This window comes from Dreissena polymorpha, chromosome 6, assembly GCF_020536995.1.
Source record: "Dreissena polymorpha isolate Duluth1 chromosome 6, UMN_Dpol_1.0, whole genome shotgun sequence".
NCBI classification, from domain to species: domain Eukaryota; kingdom Metazoa; phylum Mollusca; class Bivalvia; order Myida; family Dreissenidae; genus Dreissena; species Dreissena polymorpha.
This window is the reverse complement of record NC_068360.1, coordinates 104,218,502-104,239,268: the sequence shown is the minus strand read 5'-3', so window position 1 is coordinate 104,239,268 and position 20,767 is coordinate 104,218,502. Positions and strand designations below refer to the sequence as shown.

Genomic DNA, 20,767 nt, shown 5'->3' with positions numbered 1-20,767 from the left:
AATATCAATCAACTACTAAATAGTATGTTAAAATTTGATAATAACACTAGATATAGCTTATATTAAATGTGTATCTATTAATATTTAAAACAAAACATAAAGAATTGCATGCACGTTGCTATCATTTTCACTATTTATTTATTTCATTTGTCTTAGTCGCGTTGTGAAGACCATGGAAGCCTCGTCCCCCAGTGTAGCAAGACAATAAATATATCTCTAATTGTTGATACAAAAATCCTTGATTCCAGTTCTCCAACAGCGCTTCCACAGTTCCAATAATGATACAAAGTCAACACCTATCGCTGGCATAGTCACGCCCCCATTCGCTGTTACGGCGAATCAGCCCCGCCTCATTGCGCTTGGTTTATCGACCAGCAGTCAATCAAAACAGCGACGCCCAATCAGCGCTCAGTGGGTCGCGCAGCTAGTGTGCGCAGGAGCACTAAAGTTCGACAACCCGCTGTCGTAAATGAACTGTCGAACGCATGATGATTTCAAAAACAACGTGGTTTTACTGACTAGCAAACGTCGTGGCACGCTGTTTTCCACTGAGATGGGAGTGAATTAAAATGTTGCAAGTTTATTAAATCGTGCTGAAAACTGTGTATCAGAAATCTGTAAAAACATTGACTGCAGAGTTGGGCACTGTTATTATACGGCTAGCTCTCAGTATGAACGCTGCTTACGTGGGACTCATTGGGCTCTGACAAACATACAACACCGCGTGACATCTCACAAAACATATTCGAGTGCCACTGTTGTCTGTGACAGGATACTAGATCTCTAAAATATTGTTGTTGTGTGACAGCAGTTTTAATTGTAGTGCTGTGAAATAAATGCCGTTTTGTAAGTAGTAAACATTAAAAAAAATACTGTCATTGGAACGATGATGTGATTGTTATTTCAAAAATGGGCGTTTCACGTTTTTTGCTCGTACATTTATAATATGCTAAGAACTGCGCAACGTACACGGCTGAGGGCCGTACTATAATTTACGCTTGGATTTGTAGTGTACACTGTGAAACAAAAACGGACTTATTTCTGAACCCTTGGTCAGCTGGACAAACAACCGCCGCGAAAATGATCAACCCATTCATGGAGTCGCACGCCAGCCATCTCCCACCGGGAGCGATGAAGCTGAGTCCGCCCCATCACATGACGGACACCGGAAGTTTGCACAACCAGCTGAACCAGTACGTACCGCAGACCAACGGCTACAGCGTCGGTATGACTCCATCGCACCTGTCCAGCTATGCGTCACGCGACTACCTCCTCCGCCGCGACATGGGCCTCCAAGACAATAGCATGTTCATCCCCTCATCCAGCGGCTATCACACGTCGCACCACGACGCCGGAAGCGGTCACATGCTATTTCCGGGAATCCACGACGCGACGTCGCACCCGGGTCAGCTCAACAGCCAGATGCGACTCGGCCTCACCGGCGCGGACATGTATTCTAGGGACCACTTTAACCAGATGGGAGCGCCGACGCGCGGCGTCGATCATTTCGCCGCTCACCAGTCGCACTTCAACAGCATGAACCCGATGAATGCCATGAACCATATGTCCATGGGTCCGCACGGACCCGGTGCCTTCTTCCGCTACATGCGACCACCGATAAAGCAGGAACACACGTGCCTCTGGCTGGAAAAGGACCAGCCAGAGCCTAAGAAACCGTGCAATAAGACTTTCTGCACCATGCACGAGATCGTGACGCATATCACAGTAGAGCACGTGGGGGGACCGGAACAGACGGACCACGCCTGCTACTGGCAGAACTGCCCGAGAGACGGTCGGCCCTTCAAGGCAAAGTACAAGCTGGTGAACCACATCCGAGTCCATACGGGCGAGAAGCCGTTTCCGTGCCCGTTTCCGGGATGCGGGAAGGTGTTCGCGCGGAGCGAGAATCTGAAAATCCACAAGCGAACCCATACAGGTTGGTGACAGTAATTTGTTTTAAGGTTCTTTATGTTACTTTACTAGGATAGTACTAAATTTATACTTTGCTTCTGCAATTTAAATTGGCCACAACATTGACTAATGTGAATGATGACCAGTTTGAAGGAGGCATTCTTTAGTTCAACATAAGTTAGCTTAATAACGTTTGACGAACCTTTTTTTAATGGTATATATATTTTGTATGTATAATTGTACTAAAATATTTTAAAAAAATCATGGTAATTGTTTTCACAATACAAAAACAAACTGATTTGATTTCAAGATAGTAAGGAAGGGTTGGGTATTAATGTATTTTGATTTTAAATGTAGAAATATAGAAATATATGCGTATTGTAGAAATGTATTTATTCTTTATATCATCATAATCAGTATTTTAATAATAATAATTAGTATAGTGCTCTTCATGGCAGTTGTAGTCAAAGTGGTCGGAATAAGACTTAGTCGTTATTATTAAACGCAAAAAATAAATAAATGCATTATTCGATTGTATATCAACAAACAGTGACATTGCAATGACAATTTGAATGCAAATAAATTGTATGCACGTTTCTCTTATATTCGTAAATGTTTCCTCTTAAAGATAGAAGAGTGTTTTGTTTTGGTATTTTAATATAAGGTTAACAATATTTATCAAAACTTCAGTGTACGTTTGATAATTTATTTGACATTCCGCCCGCTACCTTTATCAAAGTTTACACATTTTTCAGTTTATCTGGTTTATTTGCTTTCCGCCCGCAAATGTGACGACGAATTACGTGAAATACATTGCGATATATAATAGAGGAGTCATTCACAATTTCAAAAGTCTTAATATTGAATCTGTTTACACTGGCAATGTATTTTTGATGAGAATGTTGCGGTTAATTTTAATTTGTTATTACAATTTAATATTGTCGGATAAAATGTTTAGGTTAATTAGTTTTATTTCGGTAAGTGGATGGACAAACGAAAACAAAAACATACGCCATATGTATATCTCTTTAGAATCAATCAAATGTTGATCTACATACGGACATTTAACGCAAGTTAACAAAAGATCTAAAATATGTATAAAATTACAATAATGTTTTAATAATTAAGAAAAAATAACAACATTTTAAAATCAAAATTAAATGTTTATAAAACAGTTGATTACAATAGCCAATAGTAATGTTGAAATAACCTTACAATAATTCTATTCCATTGATGTATTACGTAATAAGTCCAAATAATAATATAAGTTTTAGCACACAAATTAACAAATTTAATTTTCAGTTTCACATTCCTTATGAACTCAGTCTTAAACATGTTTATAAAAAATTTATCTTTTTTTTTATCAAGCTATTGGTGTAATTAAAATACAAAGATTATTAGGCAAACAGTAGTTGCATTTGCTCATATTTTCAACAACTTGTCCATAATGCTAATTAAAACTTTTCATAAAATTCTGGTTTGAAGGATAATATATGATGGCTTGCAATGATCAGGGCTACCAACATTGCAGCTATTGAATATTGGAAAATTTCACGGTCTTATATATTCTATTATATAACGGTAACCAAGTTAAAAGATATACATTAATTTTTCGCAGAACATGTTTCTCCAAACCTTTAAAAGCACCTTCAATTTATAAATTTATTTCGTTTTTTTTTAAAGTATCACTTTAGCCACACACTATCAAACTTCGGCTATATTAGGAATACTTCCAAAATTAGAGACAAGGTGTTTAGACATTCAGATTTCAAAATTTATGAAAACCCTCAGAAATTCGTTTTTTTTAATAGATGAAATAATGTAAGCCATTTTCAGAGAACACAAAGAGCTTTTAATTCAAGTATTGAATTATTGAGAACTTGCAATTGTTTGTAATTTTAATTTATTTATATTTAATAAATGCAGGGCTCGTTAAAAGCAAAGTTGTCATTTGCGTAATAACCTTATTATGCTCTTTTACGCGTTTATGTTTTAGTTTGATGATATGCATGCACGCAAAATGGCATTAACCATAATAGTTTAGAATCGAAAACATATGAGAGCATTTGCTCTACAAGATTCCCTGAAAATCTTTCCTCCACTTAACAGTCTCTTGTGGCTAAATTCTAGCCGTTGGGCTTAATTGGCAATGACACTTGTTGGTAATTTGATAGGTTGTGAAGTATCAATTATGTTACCGTCCCATTTTTACGATTATTGAATATACTCGCATACAGTTTCATTACTTTTCATGTTTTATTAAAATTCGGACGAAGAAATTTGGAGAGAAATAGTAGTCTCTGACTCATAGGTTGAGAATATTAGAAAAAGTAATCTATCGGACAGTTTTTTTATCTGTTATATTGAAAATGTATTTCAGCGCAAAGTGCAATGAAGGACAGAATGTCATTTAAAAACCAGTATATATTTTATGAACGAGAATTTTCTCTTAATCACATCTGGAAATGGAAAACTATGTTTATTATTAAAAACATTTTAAGCCTATTAATTAAATAATGCAAATTAATACATCAAAACAATAAACAACAACATAAAAACAAAAATAACTAAATAACCAAATAAGTAAATAATATATATATATATATATATATATATATATATATATATATATATATATAAATATATAATATATATATATATATATATATAAAATATATAAATATACAAATATATAAATATATATAAATATATAAATACCAAAGTACATTATCAAGTTGCTCATTTTTAGCTTGACATTCATAAACAATAAATAAATTGAAATTGATGTTAATATATTTTTTTACATATAATATATCATGGTCGTATTGACTTTCATAGGACCCCTTCCGTGGAACCAATTTTTCCAGCCTGAATCACGGAAGAAACACTGGCCCCTACATTCTTGCTGTCTTAGGGTTACAAATCTAGAATGGATGAATATAAAATTAACTGTCTCAGCGCGGAACATTACGTTAACTTAATTTTCGGAAAGCACGAAAGTGGGTGGGGAACGACTACATTATATTCCTCGTTAATCTACCATACCCCGTATAACCGGTGCTTTAGGGAGGCTAAAAAGCAGTTATTACCCACAGTTCCGCGTTTTCTATGAACCCACAACACGGTTACAGACATGTGTTTTTGTCCGTCGTTCCGTCTGCGATTCACATTCGGGTTTCCTTCCATCCTTGCTAAATGGTTTTGGCATCTATATATCAAAGAGGCATCCCTGGAAGGCAAAACACTGCATTTCCGAAATTGTTCAGTGTCCAGTTGGAAAAACGAGATTGACTGATGGATGCTGTCTTTCATAGAAGACTTTTGCTGGCTGCAAACTGTCTTGCCCTGCATCGCAAATACATTTAAGAATAATAACTTTATTTGCATATACTCTGGCCTGATCACACGTTGAATTTGAAATTCGAAAATATAATTTCGATATATAAATTGGGATCTTTTCAAAAAAATAAATAAAATACTGTCATTTAAATCATTTAAATTTTAGAATTTAAGAAGATGGATATCTTGATATTTGTTTACATATAAAATGAACCATTTACAATACAAATAGTGTATATATTCCCGCCATTCTCCGCCATGTGTCTGCTTCAACCATCATAAGCCTGTAATCGATTGCTTAAGAAAATACAGCGTATCTAATTATTGATGACAATTGAATTGATGTTACTTTTATAAAAGACTGAATTATAAGTGATATTTTATTACTGATTGACTGACCATAGTGTGTGATATCTTTACTGATTGAGTGATTATCTATCAGGCCTTGTTTGTTGCTGGTAATAAAACGGGCGGCGAAAGCGGTGTCTTTAATGCAAACAATGATTGAAGAAGTCAGCTATAGAACGTATTGTATTTATTTATCACTCAATGATTTTAACCCTTTCAGTGCGGGAACCGAATTTTGAAGGCCTTTGCAAACAGTTTGGATCCAGATGAGACGCCACAGAACGTGGCGTCTCATCAGGATCCAAACTGTTTGCTATTCTGATAATATTCTTTGAAAAAAATCGAAGAAAATGCTAATTTTAGAAATTCAGCAGACGACATTTTAGCAGACGACAAATTTCCCAGCATGCAAAAGGTTAAAAAGTCCAATCTATCGAACACACGCTGAAGTTTTGTTTCTTTGAAATCACTTGCGCTCCTGTGTCGACTTCTGCAAAATGGATTAAGTTTTCATTTTATGTTTTATAATTATAGATAAAGATCTATATATAATTCCACAGATATCCATTTTTCACTTATCTCAATTTAATACATATTTTTATATAACTTATGTGCATAATTGTATTAATAAATTTAATAATTAAATATATGCTATTACGCGCACATCGATCAATATTCATTCATTTTTGTGTCACGACTTCTGCTTAAAGTTTTTGGACCCACGTTAATTATTTCAGTTTACGGTATGACCCCGAGTTTTTTGAATATTCATTCATTTTTGTGTCACTCAGGTTATTTTACATATTGAAGCCTTTACAGAAACAAATGTAAATTAAACAATATGTATATTAAATATAATTGGTAATGAATGTGAATATTCACGGTATCTTGATATTGCTTTCAGTAACTATTTTCATGGTTTCGTTGTTTTATATTTACGGTTTCTTCAGCTCTTGATATTACCATGTTCATGGCATCATTTTTTACGAAGTAATAAAACGCAAGTAACGTCGTTAGGCGTATAATAAATATCATAAATGTTTGATGAACAATTAAATTCCGGATACCATGCTTTAATCACCGCTCGCGACGTCTTAAGCACCGTATTCCCACCGGCTGACGCGCGGAACATTTAGGACACAATATGCTGAAGACATTAATTCCCAGATGTAAAGGGTATCAGACGAAATTTCGGGACGCATTTGATTGAAATAACTTGCATCACTCTGCTGTAAAATCCATCCGATGTTACCGATGTTTTCCGAAATTTTCCTTTGATTTATTAACTGAAAGTCTTTTGAACTTTCCAAGTTTTCTTCCACGTTACATCACTCTACCGTCTTTATGGCCGTCATTTCGTACATTCCTATCATAGTGCCGCAGGTCACAGCATTTTATATTCTCCTTTTGCGCCATTTTTTTTCACAACGTTGCCTCTCTAAGATGATTATGACCATTTTTATAGCATGTATCACACTTGTTAGATATCTAAGACTGCGGGAATTGTTGTTGTTGTGTGCATACTTATTTTCCTTACAGATATCAAAATGGTTAAAACTCGAGAGCCTAAAAGGCATGCGGGGTACTAAAAAAATGGCGTTGATAAGTTTGTGTTGGGTACTTGGAGCTGTTACTTACCCCGGAATCCCACAGGACATGATCGCGCATTTTATATAATTTTAATCACTCTACTCGAAGCTGGTAAAAACTGAACCCAAGGGATTTCAATGCTTGCCCGTCATTAAGAAAAATTGTACCTTGATATACTAGTACATACGTTGGCAATTGGAAGATTTGCTAGTTTCGTAAATGGCTCATGCTTCAAAGCCTAGCTCCGTTTGATGTTAGGTGTGCATATATTCGAATTGGGAATATAACTCAATCTGCTACGTCCCGCGAGAATAATACTACAAGACATCGTTCATAATAAGATTATATCATAAACAAATAAATGGCTCTCATCGTGAAAGGATAATTTGAAAACAAGCTGCGAATTTTATTGGCCGTAACACGTTTGGTGGGAGTCTGAGGGAATGCAAAGGTTAGTACACTTGAAGTTCGAATATTTTTACCACTATGATGTATTTTTTTCGAATGTACGGAAAACTAGCTTAACCTGATTAAGACATCAAAGCAGGCATCACACGTCAGGGTTGAAGAAAAAAGATCAGAAAATACATGTTTGATTCATTAATGCAGGGAAAATAACCGAGGGGTTCCGCTTTTGAGACAATGTCAATCATTTTTGCAGACGACAATTGCTCGAACTTCAAACGGAAGCGCGCGTGCACTACAAACCAAATCTACCCGCAAATGAGATAGATTTCAAGCCGGCTTTAGCGCCAATAGATCATAACGTTGCAGAAAATCATGGTCTGTGAAAGATTCTGGCTGTTTTACGGTACATCGTGCCGCTTTGGTTGCCAAATGGCTCTTACACGTTAAATTCGAATGATTTATTAGAAGTTTATGTATAGAAAAACGATTGACGATATAAAGCGATTAAAAATAATCATAGCTGTGATAATATTTTTTCAAAATATAGACAATATTTTTTTTTATAAATATTATTACATTATTATAGATTTATATATCCTTTTAAAACACATTTATATAAAGAATTCTCTGCCCTTTTTAATTCCATAAGATATGTATTTTCAATTATTTCTTAATCTAAATTAAAATATTTTAAATTGTTTAAATATAATAATGGTTCGACTCATAACATTTGAATTCAAGTGGCTCATTAGTCAAGTAGACAATTTTTTATTCAGATTTAGGAATTTGCACAATGAAATGACTGAGGCGTTGCATATTGATAATGAACGAAAAATGCCATACTTTGCGTCAAAATGTGTAATTAGACTTTCATCAACATCTGAAACAGACGAGAGAAATGAATCAGACATTTTTTAATGAATCTCTGCAGTAACGCAACCAGAGCTTACGTCGCAATATACAATGGCGCATTCAAGTCGATTTTTACGCTATGTGTCAGTCGACGTAAGCCCTGTTTCGAACTGACAACAACCCAATCATTCGTTCATCTTTCGTTTGGCTACAACTTTTCGCGAATATTATCATCGTTACCGTCTCCGAGCGGTATAAACGCCGTACAAGAGACGAAGACGTTGTGGCATTTTAACGCCAATTTCATGGCGTTCAACCGTCATTTTTGAGCGAAAGGATGATAATAAATCGCTAATCTGGCAATGATTTCATGAAAACTTGATCAAATAAAGGTGTTACCATCTATTGTTGAAAGATTAGCAATTCGAAAATGATAGGTGCTTCGACGGTGTAAGCCATTCATTGTTCGACGGGATTCCTATGCAAAAGGGTGGCATTTCTAAGCAAACTTGCGCGTACACAATCAGATTTATCGCTACTTAATCGTCACTATCTTGTGGTAAATAGATAAATGCAAATTTGCGCCAAGAGTCCGAGCGTTATAGCAATTGTACGCACAGAACGTTACGGTGCTTTTATGAATGTCAACGTCGTAAATTGTCGTGTTAAACATCAGTTTAGTGTGCAGAGAATCCTTCTTTTATTAGGAGATTTATGCTTATTTGTTTAACAATGTTTTTTCGTAGAATGAGGCAATAAGAAGTGAAGTTTACGCAAAAATAGATGAATGAATGAACACTCTATTAGAATAACACTTCTCGTTGAGTATTTGTTTATATTTTTCTGCGAAACTAGTATTTTATTATTTACACTTGAAAACTTAATATGCTTGCGAAACAATTATGGTGAAGTTTGAACATGCAAACTAGCACATTGGCGTAAACAGTTAACATGTGCATGCATCCTTCTTTTCGCACTTGCCTCAATTGGTTTTTATAAACTGGCATTTCAATTTTTTTTATCAACCAATTAAAACAAAAACAGCTGAAAAATATGAAATAATATTTTGTAGCAAATGTGCTTAATAGCATTAATCCAAAAAGCACCAAAACTATCTGAAAGCGATTTCCGTTTTGCTACAATCTAAACCTTGAATCTTAAAGTTGCATTTTGGGGGCCGGAATCTAAAGTAGCAATCTAACATCAGATCGAGAAGATGAGATTTGGTGGTTCTATCTGGATATTCCCAAAAGATGGCGTGTTCTCTAATCGTGCTCCCGTCTTTTAATTATTTAAACATGGTTTAGAATTGTTTAGTGAACTTACATTGGATTTATATTAAAAAAAATATTTGTACATTCTTTTCTCCACTTTTTAGAATTTTTCTCGTTTTGTTAAAGATTACATGATATCAAGTGCATATTTAAAAGGTATAAATAGGCACAATTACTTGTAAACAATTGTGTTTTACTTTTTAGTAATTTCTTATGTAACATTCGCGAATGTACTAAATAATGTTTACGCATATGTGATGTATATTGATATTCTAAAAGAAATACAAGTAACAAATGTATATATGTCATAACGTCCGTGTAAATGTGGTAACATGTCAAATTAAATTTCATCACATATTATTTAAAATAGCTAATACATTAATGCAAATAATACCAAATAGTAAATTTTTGAAAGTCAGCATTGTCATTAACAAAAGCATTCAATGACAGTAAATACAAAAAGAAAAGCAACACACATGAATGCAATATATGGATGCTATAACCAACCAGTATAACGTTGCCACTGAGCTTAAGCAAAAAAAATAACGAAAACTAAGAATCATTTAATTCATAAATATCTTTTTAATATAAATATTAAATGTACACACACGACATCTCACCAAACCCACTGAATGCCATTTAAATACACGAAAAAGAAGTTTGTTTCGGCTAGCCAGTCACTCGAAATCGTTGTTGAGTGACAACCGTATTGTGATTGAGGTCGTAAGAGGCTTAACTGTTTACAAAAGGTGTCAAGCGCCCAAATGAAAAGGATTCCTTATTCTCGATCAATAAAGGGTTGGGAAGAGTTTAAAGGATTTTTTTCAGTCGCATTTGCTCATTGAATTCATAAAATGGAATTTTGTATAATCTTTCAACTGACATTATGTGCCGATGTACGGAGAAATATATATGGGTACTTTTGTAATAAACTAAGATCCGTTTAAATTAAAATATATTTATTTATGTTTATTTTTTAATGTAATAGTTTGTTTGTAAGTGTTTGTTTATTAATATTTTATTTTATTTTATTTAATATAAATAATATATGCGTATCGAATATCTGCTGCGAATAACTATGATGTAACTGACGTTTATTCACGGCTAAAAAAACCAAAAAACAGGGTTCAATTAATTTAATTATCACACACACAATCTCCCCGTTAATTATACTCCCAGAGTTTTTCCAAACGAATTGTTTCGCGCGCACGAAAGAAGTTCGCAGTCAATTCTAACCCCCAAATTAACGCTCAAATAGTCAGAAAACGTGATTACAAAATAATTTCATGCCACAAGTCGCTCGACCTGTCAATTGCAGAAATTCCCTCGAAGAAAAATGTGCATAATTTCAGATTGATAAAATGTCGTCTGCAAGTGAATTATCCGTGTCACATGGACGCCTGCTGGCGGGAAAAGTCAGCTTCAGGGTCACTCGAACGCTGTCCGAAATGCAATCTCATGCTGTTTTTGATTGAAATTGGCCAATTTGACATATGCTTCGATTGCTAATCTGTTAATTTACGTCGTTCTTCCCTATAATCTTGAAAATGAGTGAAAGTTAGTTTTGATAAAAAGCCTTCGACGCGCTCATGTCCATCTTGCAACATTTCGCTATCTTTGTATTGAAAAACAACAACAACAACAACGTATTGTTGAAAAGAACGTCCTCGAACATAATTTTTACGAAAATTAATTTTCTATATGAAGTCTCATTTAACGATATAGTGCATAAATATTACACCTGTTATAACAAAGTTTGCGACTACTTTAATAATACGTAATAAGATATTGGTTTCAGTAGCAGCAGTAACAGTAGAATCATAATTTTGCATACACACTAATGATAATAATAATAATAATAAAAATAAGAATTAAAAAATAATAATAATAATAATGTTAATAATAATAATAATAATAATAATAATAATAATAATAATAATAATAATAAATAATAGTCCCGCATCTTTATAAGCATCCCTGCACCGAGCACTTGCAATGATATAAATGGGTCCTTCGGGATTCCCTTTATCTCCTATACAAGCAACTGACCGCTCGGTCCCGATTAATTGAGACACATGTTGACCAAGATAGTGTAATTAACTACTGTATGATCGGGTGTAGCTGTATTTAAGCGTAGATTAGATTTTGTAAATATGTGTCTTGTTCTGTGAAAATTGGGCAAAATGCATGTGCAGTCCGCACAGGCTAATCACGGACGACACTTTCCGCCTAAACTTGATTTACGGTAAGGAGGGACTTCCTTGAAACTAAAAATACCATAAAAGCGGAAAGTGTCGTCCCTGATTAGTCTGTGCGGACTGCACAGGCTTATCTGGGACGACACTTTACGCACATGCATTATGCCCAGTTTTCTCAGACGCGACTCATATAGACAAAACGGTGTAGACGAGTTATACTTTGAATATAATAATCTATACTGGAAGATTTTAAATCAGAAGATGCCGCAGTATGCACAAACTGAAAACCTTAATGCAAACCAGGAACAATGAGCTTTACAGCTTTGAAAAATGATCTAGTCTCACGTTTGATTGTGTTATTTAAGGATCTCAAAATAGTTCCGACATAACAGTTCTACAGTACTTCAACATGTAAGCACTATTTTGTTTATGTAAATCAGCTCAATATGATTGATAGTTTGTTAATAATTTCAAATTGCGATCAAGATACTTATTTCATTTCACAAAGCAATGGTATTGCTATGATGAAGAAATGATATTATTAAACTGTATGATATGGAAATCATTTATATAACTCTAAATCAAAATGAATTCATTGCGAGTGTTTGTACCTTTTTATAAACTATAAACGTTGACGTACGTTTTGCTTTTTTAATATGGTACTTATATGTATTTGTTATTTATTCAGAACTCAGAAATGTCATTTCTGCATCGCCAAAACATAGCATCAATTTCTTTTATCACTTACATTTAACGAGAAAAAAACGCACAAACAAAGTGCATCGTCTAAACACTACAAAAAACACACGAATTTCTTGAATATTTCGGCGGAATTTACAAGTCTTTTTGGCGCGCTTATATTTTCATTTACACATGTTGATGGAAAATCAGCTCTTAAGGGACCTACAGGATTTTATGTCTCTTTCTACAAGGAAACAAGTGTTTCAAAAATTCGTGCTGATTAAAACCGTGCATTTCTTAAGTGCTTCGCTGAAACAAGGTGCCAATGTTGAAGTGGTTCTTCTAGAATTGGGGTCTGAAACTGTCATTTTTCGACATGGCGGGACATTTTTGATATAGATGGATTAGTCTTAAAATATTCTTCGCATTTAATGCACATTATTATAGTTAAAACGACAATTTTGTTGCTATAAAAGCTTGGAATTCTATACTGGCATCGTTCAGATTCCCACGAACGCATTCTTGTTTACTCTTCTAGAATTTCTGCCACTTGCATTAATATTTTATTCTGAAGAAATATATTAGCAGAAAGGCTATATTTATTTTTAATTTTTTTTTAGAAAGTAGTAGTAGAACAAGTAGAGGTAGCAGTTGTTGTCGTATTCATTATGACTATTATTATTATTATTATTATTATTATTATTATTATTATTATTATTATTTATATTATTATTATTGATATTATTATTATCATTATTTTTTTATTTATTTTTTTATTTTTTTATTTACTTTTATTATGAAGATGGTAACAATGATGTTAACAACAACAATTTGCGCACTAACGAGTCTCAAATTTAATTAAAAAATGCTATTTTGCATAAAAACAAAAACAACCCCAACACGGCTTTTACATGTGTTGGTATTTTACAAACTGGAGGAGATGACATCTTTGTTAACACATCAACGTCACGAGACCGATGGTCCTTGAAAGATTCCCAGATTTTGTTTCGCCGTCCGAACTCATTTAGATACAAGCATTGCATTCTTGCGAATGCTTTTAATCTTATAAATCCCGCTTATCTCTCGGTCAATCAGATTTCTGGATAGCCGGTCGAGCAATGTGCTAATTGAGCAAATTAATTGTTGATGCGAGCGGTGATTTCAGATACCGGCCATCTTGAATGATGGCGATCAGGTCATGTGTCGCTTACATCACGTAAATTATGCCGCTCATGTTGTTACTCTGTTAATCTGTTATTGTTCAGATTAATCATATGCAAATGCAGTTCCACAAAAATGCAACATTTACTGTTGAATGATCAGTTTACCGAAAAAAAACAACGAAAAACAACAATATATGTAATGGCAGCCGCGTTCGTATCAACATGGCAGCTCATCAATTGTGGAATAATATTTTGATGCAAAGTCTGTTATAGAATTATAACAAATAAACACGTATCTGTACAGTCAGTCTCTCGAAACACAGCAACAGATTCCATTTATTTCAATCGTATTCAACCTCTGTGCTGTACGTCCATTAATATTTCACGATGACGACATTTAAGGAACCGTTTACAAAAATGTACTTGTAACTGAAGTAGAAAGTTTGACAATGGTGCCTAATTTAATATACGCGGGCGAATATGAATGATCCATTATTATGTAACCGGTTCCTTAAATTTTATTTTCATGAGTTAACAAATGCACCCCATGCAGTGCGCGTTAGACAAGAATATAATACGATAGTGGGGTCTTTGTGGACATATTTACTTATTTCGATACGAAGTCAATTGTACGGTGATTTTTCACCGTCTCTGTGGGATACGGTGCTTTAAAATTACTAAAAGTTCACTAAATACACGTCTTATTCCCTTGCTTAAAATGTCCTCCATTGTAATTAATAAGTGTCAAAACTCGAAACAGCACTTGAGATACCCCCTCCCGCCGGCAACCATTCTTGTGAGATCAAGTTTGTAATCATTCTCAAATACGATGGGACACAATATATATGACTGCCTTTCTTTGGCGTTAGCCTAACGTTACCGTCCTTAAAAAGCTGAAATTGAAGTTAGAGGAGTGAATTTGAGAATTTGTGCGACGGCATTCTTTCAACGAATTTCTTAAACGATGGCCTGTGATACAATGGATTTCAATTCACTGAGCCCAGCATTTAATTGAATCTTTATAACAATTCGGAATTGTTGAGCGCATTCTGATAGCTTCGGGTCGATAGGTCTTCGACGCGAATCAATGTAAATGTTTACATTATATTGCTTTAAGACAAATTTATTCAGTTTTATTGAAATTCAGTAAAAGGGAAATTGCTACCTTGTTTAGGTATTAGTAAGACCTTACCTGAGTTAATGTAGAATGGTTTGGAATATGCTGCGGGCTTCGTGTTATGCGATTGTTTGAGCATACGTTTTGTTGTCCTTTATGGATAGTCGTTGTTGTGTGGTCTAGAGTTGCTGTCGTAGGTCTAACATCATCATCATCATTATCATTTTTATACCAAATTGTGTATGAAATACTACATGTAGTGGTAATGGAATGGTGTACTTACATTTATAGTACGAGATTTGTATTAACCCATTTATGCATAACGTCTAGAAAAAAGGCATTGGCAAACAGCGTAGACCCTGATGAGACACCGCATGATGCGGCGTCTCATCAGGGTCTGCGCTGTTTGCTTAAAGGAATTTCTGTAAGAAATATTCTAAATATAGAAATAAATATATTAGACATCCCTAATTTTGAAAATAAATTGATCCAGTTTAGCAGTATGGGAGAGTCCACTCGGCATAAATGGAATAAGATGATTTATAATACGTGGTAGTGATTCAAGTAGCAGTCGTATCATCTAGCTATGTTTTTATTGAATGTGTTGAGTAATGAATTTTGGAACATTATCAACCAAATCTGATATCACAGTGTATAATGCGAAACGAAGTAAATACTGACCGGAATGCAATGCTACACTTATATTTATATATTTATACCAAATATGCAACACAAGTAAAAATAAAATTTACTGTTATTACAGGTGAAAAGCCGTTCAAGTGCGAATTCGACGGCTGCGATCGGCGGTTTGCCAATAGCTCAGACCGGAAGAAGCACAGCCACGTGCACACGAGCGACAAGCCGTACAACTGCAAGATCCGGGGCTGCGACAAGAGCTACACACACCCGAGCTCGCTCCGGAAACACATGAAGATCCACGGGAAGACTTCGCCGCTACCGGAAGACTACGAATCCGACGACGACGGCTGCCATAGCAACGACGAGGACGAATCGATGTCCAGTCCGGCAGACATCAAGCCGCTGACGTCGGGGACGCCAACATCGGTGAACTCTCAGTCCGGGAGCCTGTCGAACGCGTCGAGTCCAACCGTGAACTCTCATAATTCCCATAATCCTCTCTCCTCCGTCGCTCACGAAATCGCTCACAGCGCCGCCGCTGCGTCCAAATTCAGCGAGTGGTACGTGTGCCAGACGGCGGGCGGCATGCCGACACCGCCAAGTACCGAACACTCTCCTATAGGTGGCCTTGGTGGCGGCCTTGGCAGTCACATGCACGCGCACCTGCCTTCCTTGCACCCTCCGTCACTGTTGCAATATTCATGACGCTAGGAGAAACGTTCAAACGTGCAATGAACTCAGTAATTTTGGTACTAACATGCGGCTTGCGCCAATTTGGATGGCTTCAATTTGAGGAGAAGTGGGGACAGACGAAAGCCAGAAAAGGGCTTTAAATGCCTATTGTCTGACAGATATTTTTGGTTGAACGTTTGGTGATAAGTATTGTTTTAGTGAAAAGAACAAAACAAATAGCCTTGATATTAGCAAAACGTTGAAAACGGTGTCTATTTTTTTAACGCTCGAACTGACGTTTTTGCAAATGCTGAAGGAATGAACGTTCGATATGAATAAAGATGTGGTGTATTTTGTTATACTTTCTGCTAAAGGCAAACACAGGAATGCCTTTACACTGTTTTAGTATCGTTGACCAAAAAGTGTTCTTAGCGTATCTTTCCGGTATAAACGGTGCAGTCTTGAACTGGCTGTGTGTCAGACAGTTGTTTTTAAAGAGGAACAAGAAGTTCGCCGGAAACAACGCCGTTTTTCGTGCGGACTGAGCAACGAGCGATCTCTAAGCATGCACTACATGCTGCAAACCGAGTATAATGCATGTGCGTCTGATACCAGATTAACATGGGCTGTCCCCATGGTCAATCAGGGACGAAGGTTACCGCTAAACTTGGTTTTCCTTTAAACAAAAAATACCAATTAAAATAAACGTCTCGTCCCTGATAAGCCAATGTGGACAGGTTCAATCAGAGACGACACTTTACGCACATGCATTAAGCCCGGTTTTCCATAGCGGTCTCTGTTTATTGACTGCGGGTGAAGATTTACAGCACGTTGTTGTGGTATGATTATTTCCACACGAAAAGCTCTATGGTTATTATGTTTCTATGTAAACTGTGCTGAGGACGTTTTATTTTAATGGAGATAGTAATATATATTTATTTTTTGTAAATTATCAATATCTTATTACTATATATATATGGTTAGCTGACAATTATACACTGCAGATATGTGGCTATCACCGTCAACCTAAATATATTTTTGTCGAATTTGTCTTGAAGCTACCTCAACCAAATTACTAAGTACGGTTACAAGGTTGTTATGCTGGGCCAGTAAAAAGCACATTTATCACATACATTACAGTCAATAAAATAAAGCAGTTTTTTTCACAGACGCTTAACAAGAATAATTGGTTCACATTTATGTAATTAAATCAGAAACGTATAAGCCGCATGCACAAATATTGTATATCTATTTTGAATAATTTTGTAGCACCCCCGGGTCGAGGGATTAATGACTTCATATTTTTGGGCTCAGATAGAACGGGCGTTTCATATAGACAGTGTGTAAAATATTCAGCTAAAACCGAATTGTCATGGTAATACTATATGGAGTTTGTATTAAAATGTTATTGATATGTAGGAGGGTCATTTTTAAATCGCGATCGAAAATCCAAAAAAAGTTAAATACGAAAACATTTTTATGAGTTATGATCTAGTTGTATAATTGAATCCGAACTGTGACTCATGCGTATAAATATCATGGGGCGTTCAAATGTATTTTTTTAATTTTGATATTTAAAACAAAATTCAGTTTCATTGAGATGGGCATGTTTTTGTGATCTCTTAGTTTTCACTATAATTGTTAATTTTTAATACGCAATCTTTGTTGTTTACTGTAACCCATTAATTTATATAAAGAATGCCGAAATATTTGATCCTCATATAAGAGTTTAAGATGTAATGAGCATTTCAATTATACATTTGAGTTTGCAATAATTTATTTTTAAAATTTAATTCTTTCAAATGTATTGACTGATTTTTTATATTAATTGGAACAGTCTTTTAATAGAGCAATACATGTATATTTAAACATGTTTTAGATTGACCTCATGGTACATTGTCAATATTATATATGCATATTGCGTATATAATAAATAAGCTATTTTATTTATTGCGCAAACAACGATACATGCATGTTTTCTTGCCATATTATGACAACGTACCGGTATATTTGTGTAAATATGTAAAGAGTAATAACACGTATTTTATTCGATCTCCAACTGTTTTCACTTATGTTTTTCTGGTTATTTATTTGACTTAAGTAGAATAATGGCGATATTTGACGCAAGATAATGACTACGCATTTGTTACGTAAGTTTAATACATTATGACATATAATTAATATACCAGTAAATTATTGGTAGACGAATTAGTGTTAATACTATTCTGTTTTATGCTCTTTTCCACAGAAATACATTTGCCAGTTACCTAGTCATGTCTTTTAGAAGGATCAGAAGTTTTTTTATCATGTAATACAAAATAACCAAAGGCAATAAGTTTATTATTTCATTAAACATATATTTTTGTTACCATTGTTCGGTCTACAGATGTTGTTGTACGTGGACACCAAAAGACACATCGTGTAAGTGAATTGTTTGCATTGTAAACAATTTTAGCATTTATTCAGTTTATGTATTGAATAATAATGTAAATACAACACTAGTTTTGTTACGCTAAAGCAGTTGAGTTCTGTTTTGTTTGATAATATATTTAATGGTATTTATGTTCGCACGTAAGATAACATTGGTGTTTATGTTTTAATAATTAATATATCACATGATTATGATGTGGAAAATATTTGTATTAAATAAAATTTTGAAAATTTTGTTAGTATTGTTTTTTTATAACTAATCACATAATTTGGTGTCGGAATCTTCGTTTACGCTCATACACTAAAGGGACCTTTTCACAGATTTTGGCATGTATTGAAGTTTGTCATAAAATGCTTTATATTGATACATGTGAACATTGGATCTAAAATAAGCTCCAGTTAACAAAATAAGAATAAAATTAAAGAAAGAAAAAATAGTAACCCTAAACTGGACTCGAACCCCTGACCCCTGGAGTAAAAGTCTATCGCTTAGACTACTCGGCTAACCGTGCTCATAAAATGAATGATGTATTTTATACGTTATATATGCAATGTTCGTATCGTCACAAAATATAACGACAACTACAGAACTCTCAAAATTATTCAACCGTTTCGCGTTGCAATGCTTTTATAATTTCCATTTTTTTTAATCGTCAAAAGATGCATATAATTTATATTTTAGTGCATGGTAAATGTTCAGTATTACTGTTTCCTCACAAACATAACTACAACGACAATTTGCGAAACTGAAACATTTGTTTCCATTTTGTCAATTTACCAAAACGTGAAAAGGCCCCTTTAAGCTCTGTTTTCCCAGAACGAGGCTCATCAAGTCCATCCGTTAGTACAGCTCTCGAAGAATGCAAGCAACGCTAACACACTGTTAACATTCGATTTCAAAAGAAATAAACTATTATTTGCACAAGAGATATTTTTGTATCGATATAAGCTAATTATATATCTATAATATATAATATAACTACGAATAATACCATTCTTTCACTGGGCCGATTACCAGTAAGGGAATATAATCAAATATAATTATTTATATGTACTATAAGTATATGTAATATGTACTTGCATTTCTATTTAATATAATAATACATTATTTTTTTCCGGGCCTCTACATTCAAAGTTGTGCCGCTCTCGTTGTTGGTTGTTGCAAAGCAAACACAGATAGTTGATTAGATTAAACATGAATGACTGTAACACTATCTCTCTATATTTTCCCTTGCATCTACAATATATCATAGTCATTATACATTTCTGAATATTCCAAAGACATCGTTCACAAAATGTAAATGCTCTGCATTGCACTCTTTACATAATTCATATATCAGAATAAAAGCTGAATGTAATTTGAAAAAAACAACAACGCATACCCCAGGTATGCAAGTTTGGTGCAAAGCGATGATTCGACTCGGAAAAACGATCTAGGCGATTGTGTTCTGTGCAGGTATATAACATGATTTAGTTGACATATGCTATCGTTGCAAACGTCGCCGACAGTGGTTTTTGCACCGAATAACTAGAAGACGCATATAATTATACATAAATTTCTAATTAACAGAGGGTATAATGTCGTTTGGTACAAAGTGCATAAAATAAATACATACATTCGTGTATCATACACATTTCACGCGTGCATTTGGCTTGAATAAGTCTTGCAAGCATCGGTATTATAAAATTTACACATGTATTTTGAATGTAATTTATTCACGTTATGCAACTTGTTAGAGTCAATCGAGCGTTCATTCATCAATGGAACCAGCTTGCGTGCTGTAAAGGCGAATGCTTATTGTATAGTTAATTAAATCATGAAATGAATCGTGCTGCAATGATTTGCAGTATTATAATTACGTGACCTGATTCGTGCGAAGATTGAGTTAACATGCACCAGAAATTTTAATACGCTGTGTAATTTCCTGACTCCCCCCCAAAAATAATATCATCATCATCATCATCATCATCATCATCATCATCATCATCATCATCATCATCATCATCATCATCATCATCATCATCATCATCATCATCATCATCATCACCATCATCATCATCGGCATCGTCATCGTCATCGTCGTCGTCGTCGTCGTCTTCGTCATCGTCGTCATCATCATCATCATCATCATCATCATCATCATC

The 20,767-nt window shown here is 34.6% G+C and overlaps 1 protein-coding gene across 1 annotated transcript; it reads left to right on the top strand.

Moving 5' to 3' along the window:
* Nucleotides 1–514: 514 nt before the first annotated feature.
* Nucleotides 515–18,856, top strand: LOC127834573 (zinc finger protein ZIC 4-like). The gene is made up of 2 exons (XM_052360551.1): nt 515–1,936; nt 15,645–18,856. The coding sequence occupies exons 1-2, from the start codon at nt 1,081–1,083 to the stop codon at nt 16,223–16,225; spliced, it is 1,437 nt and encodes a 478-aa protein (XP_052216511.1). The 5' UTR covers nt 515–1,080; the 3' UTR covers nt 16,226–18,856.
* The last annotated feature ends 1,911 nt before the right edge of the window (nt 18,857–20,767 follow it).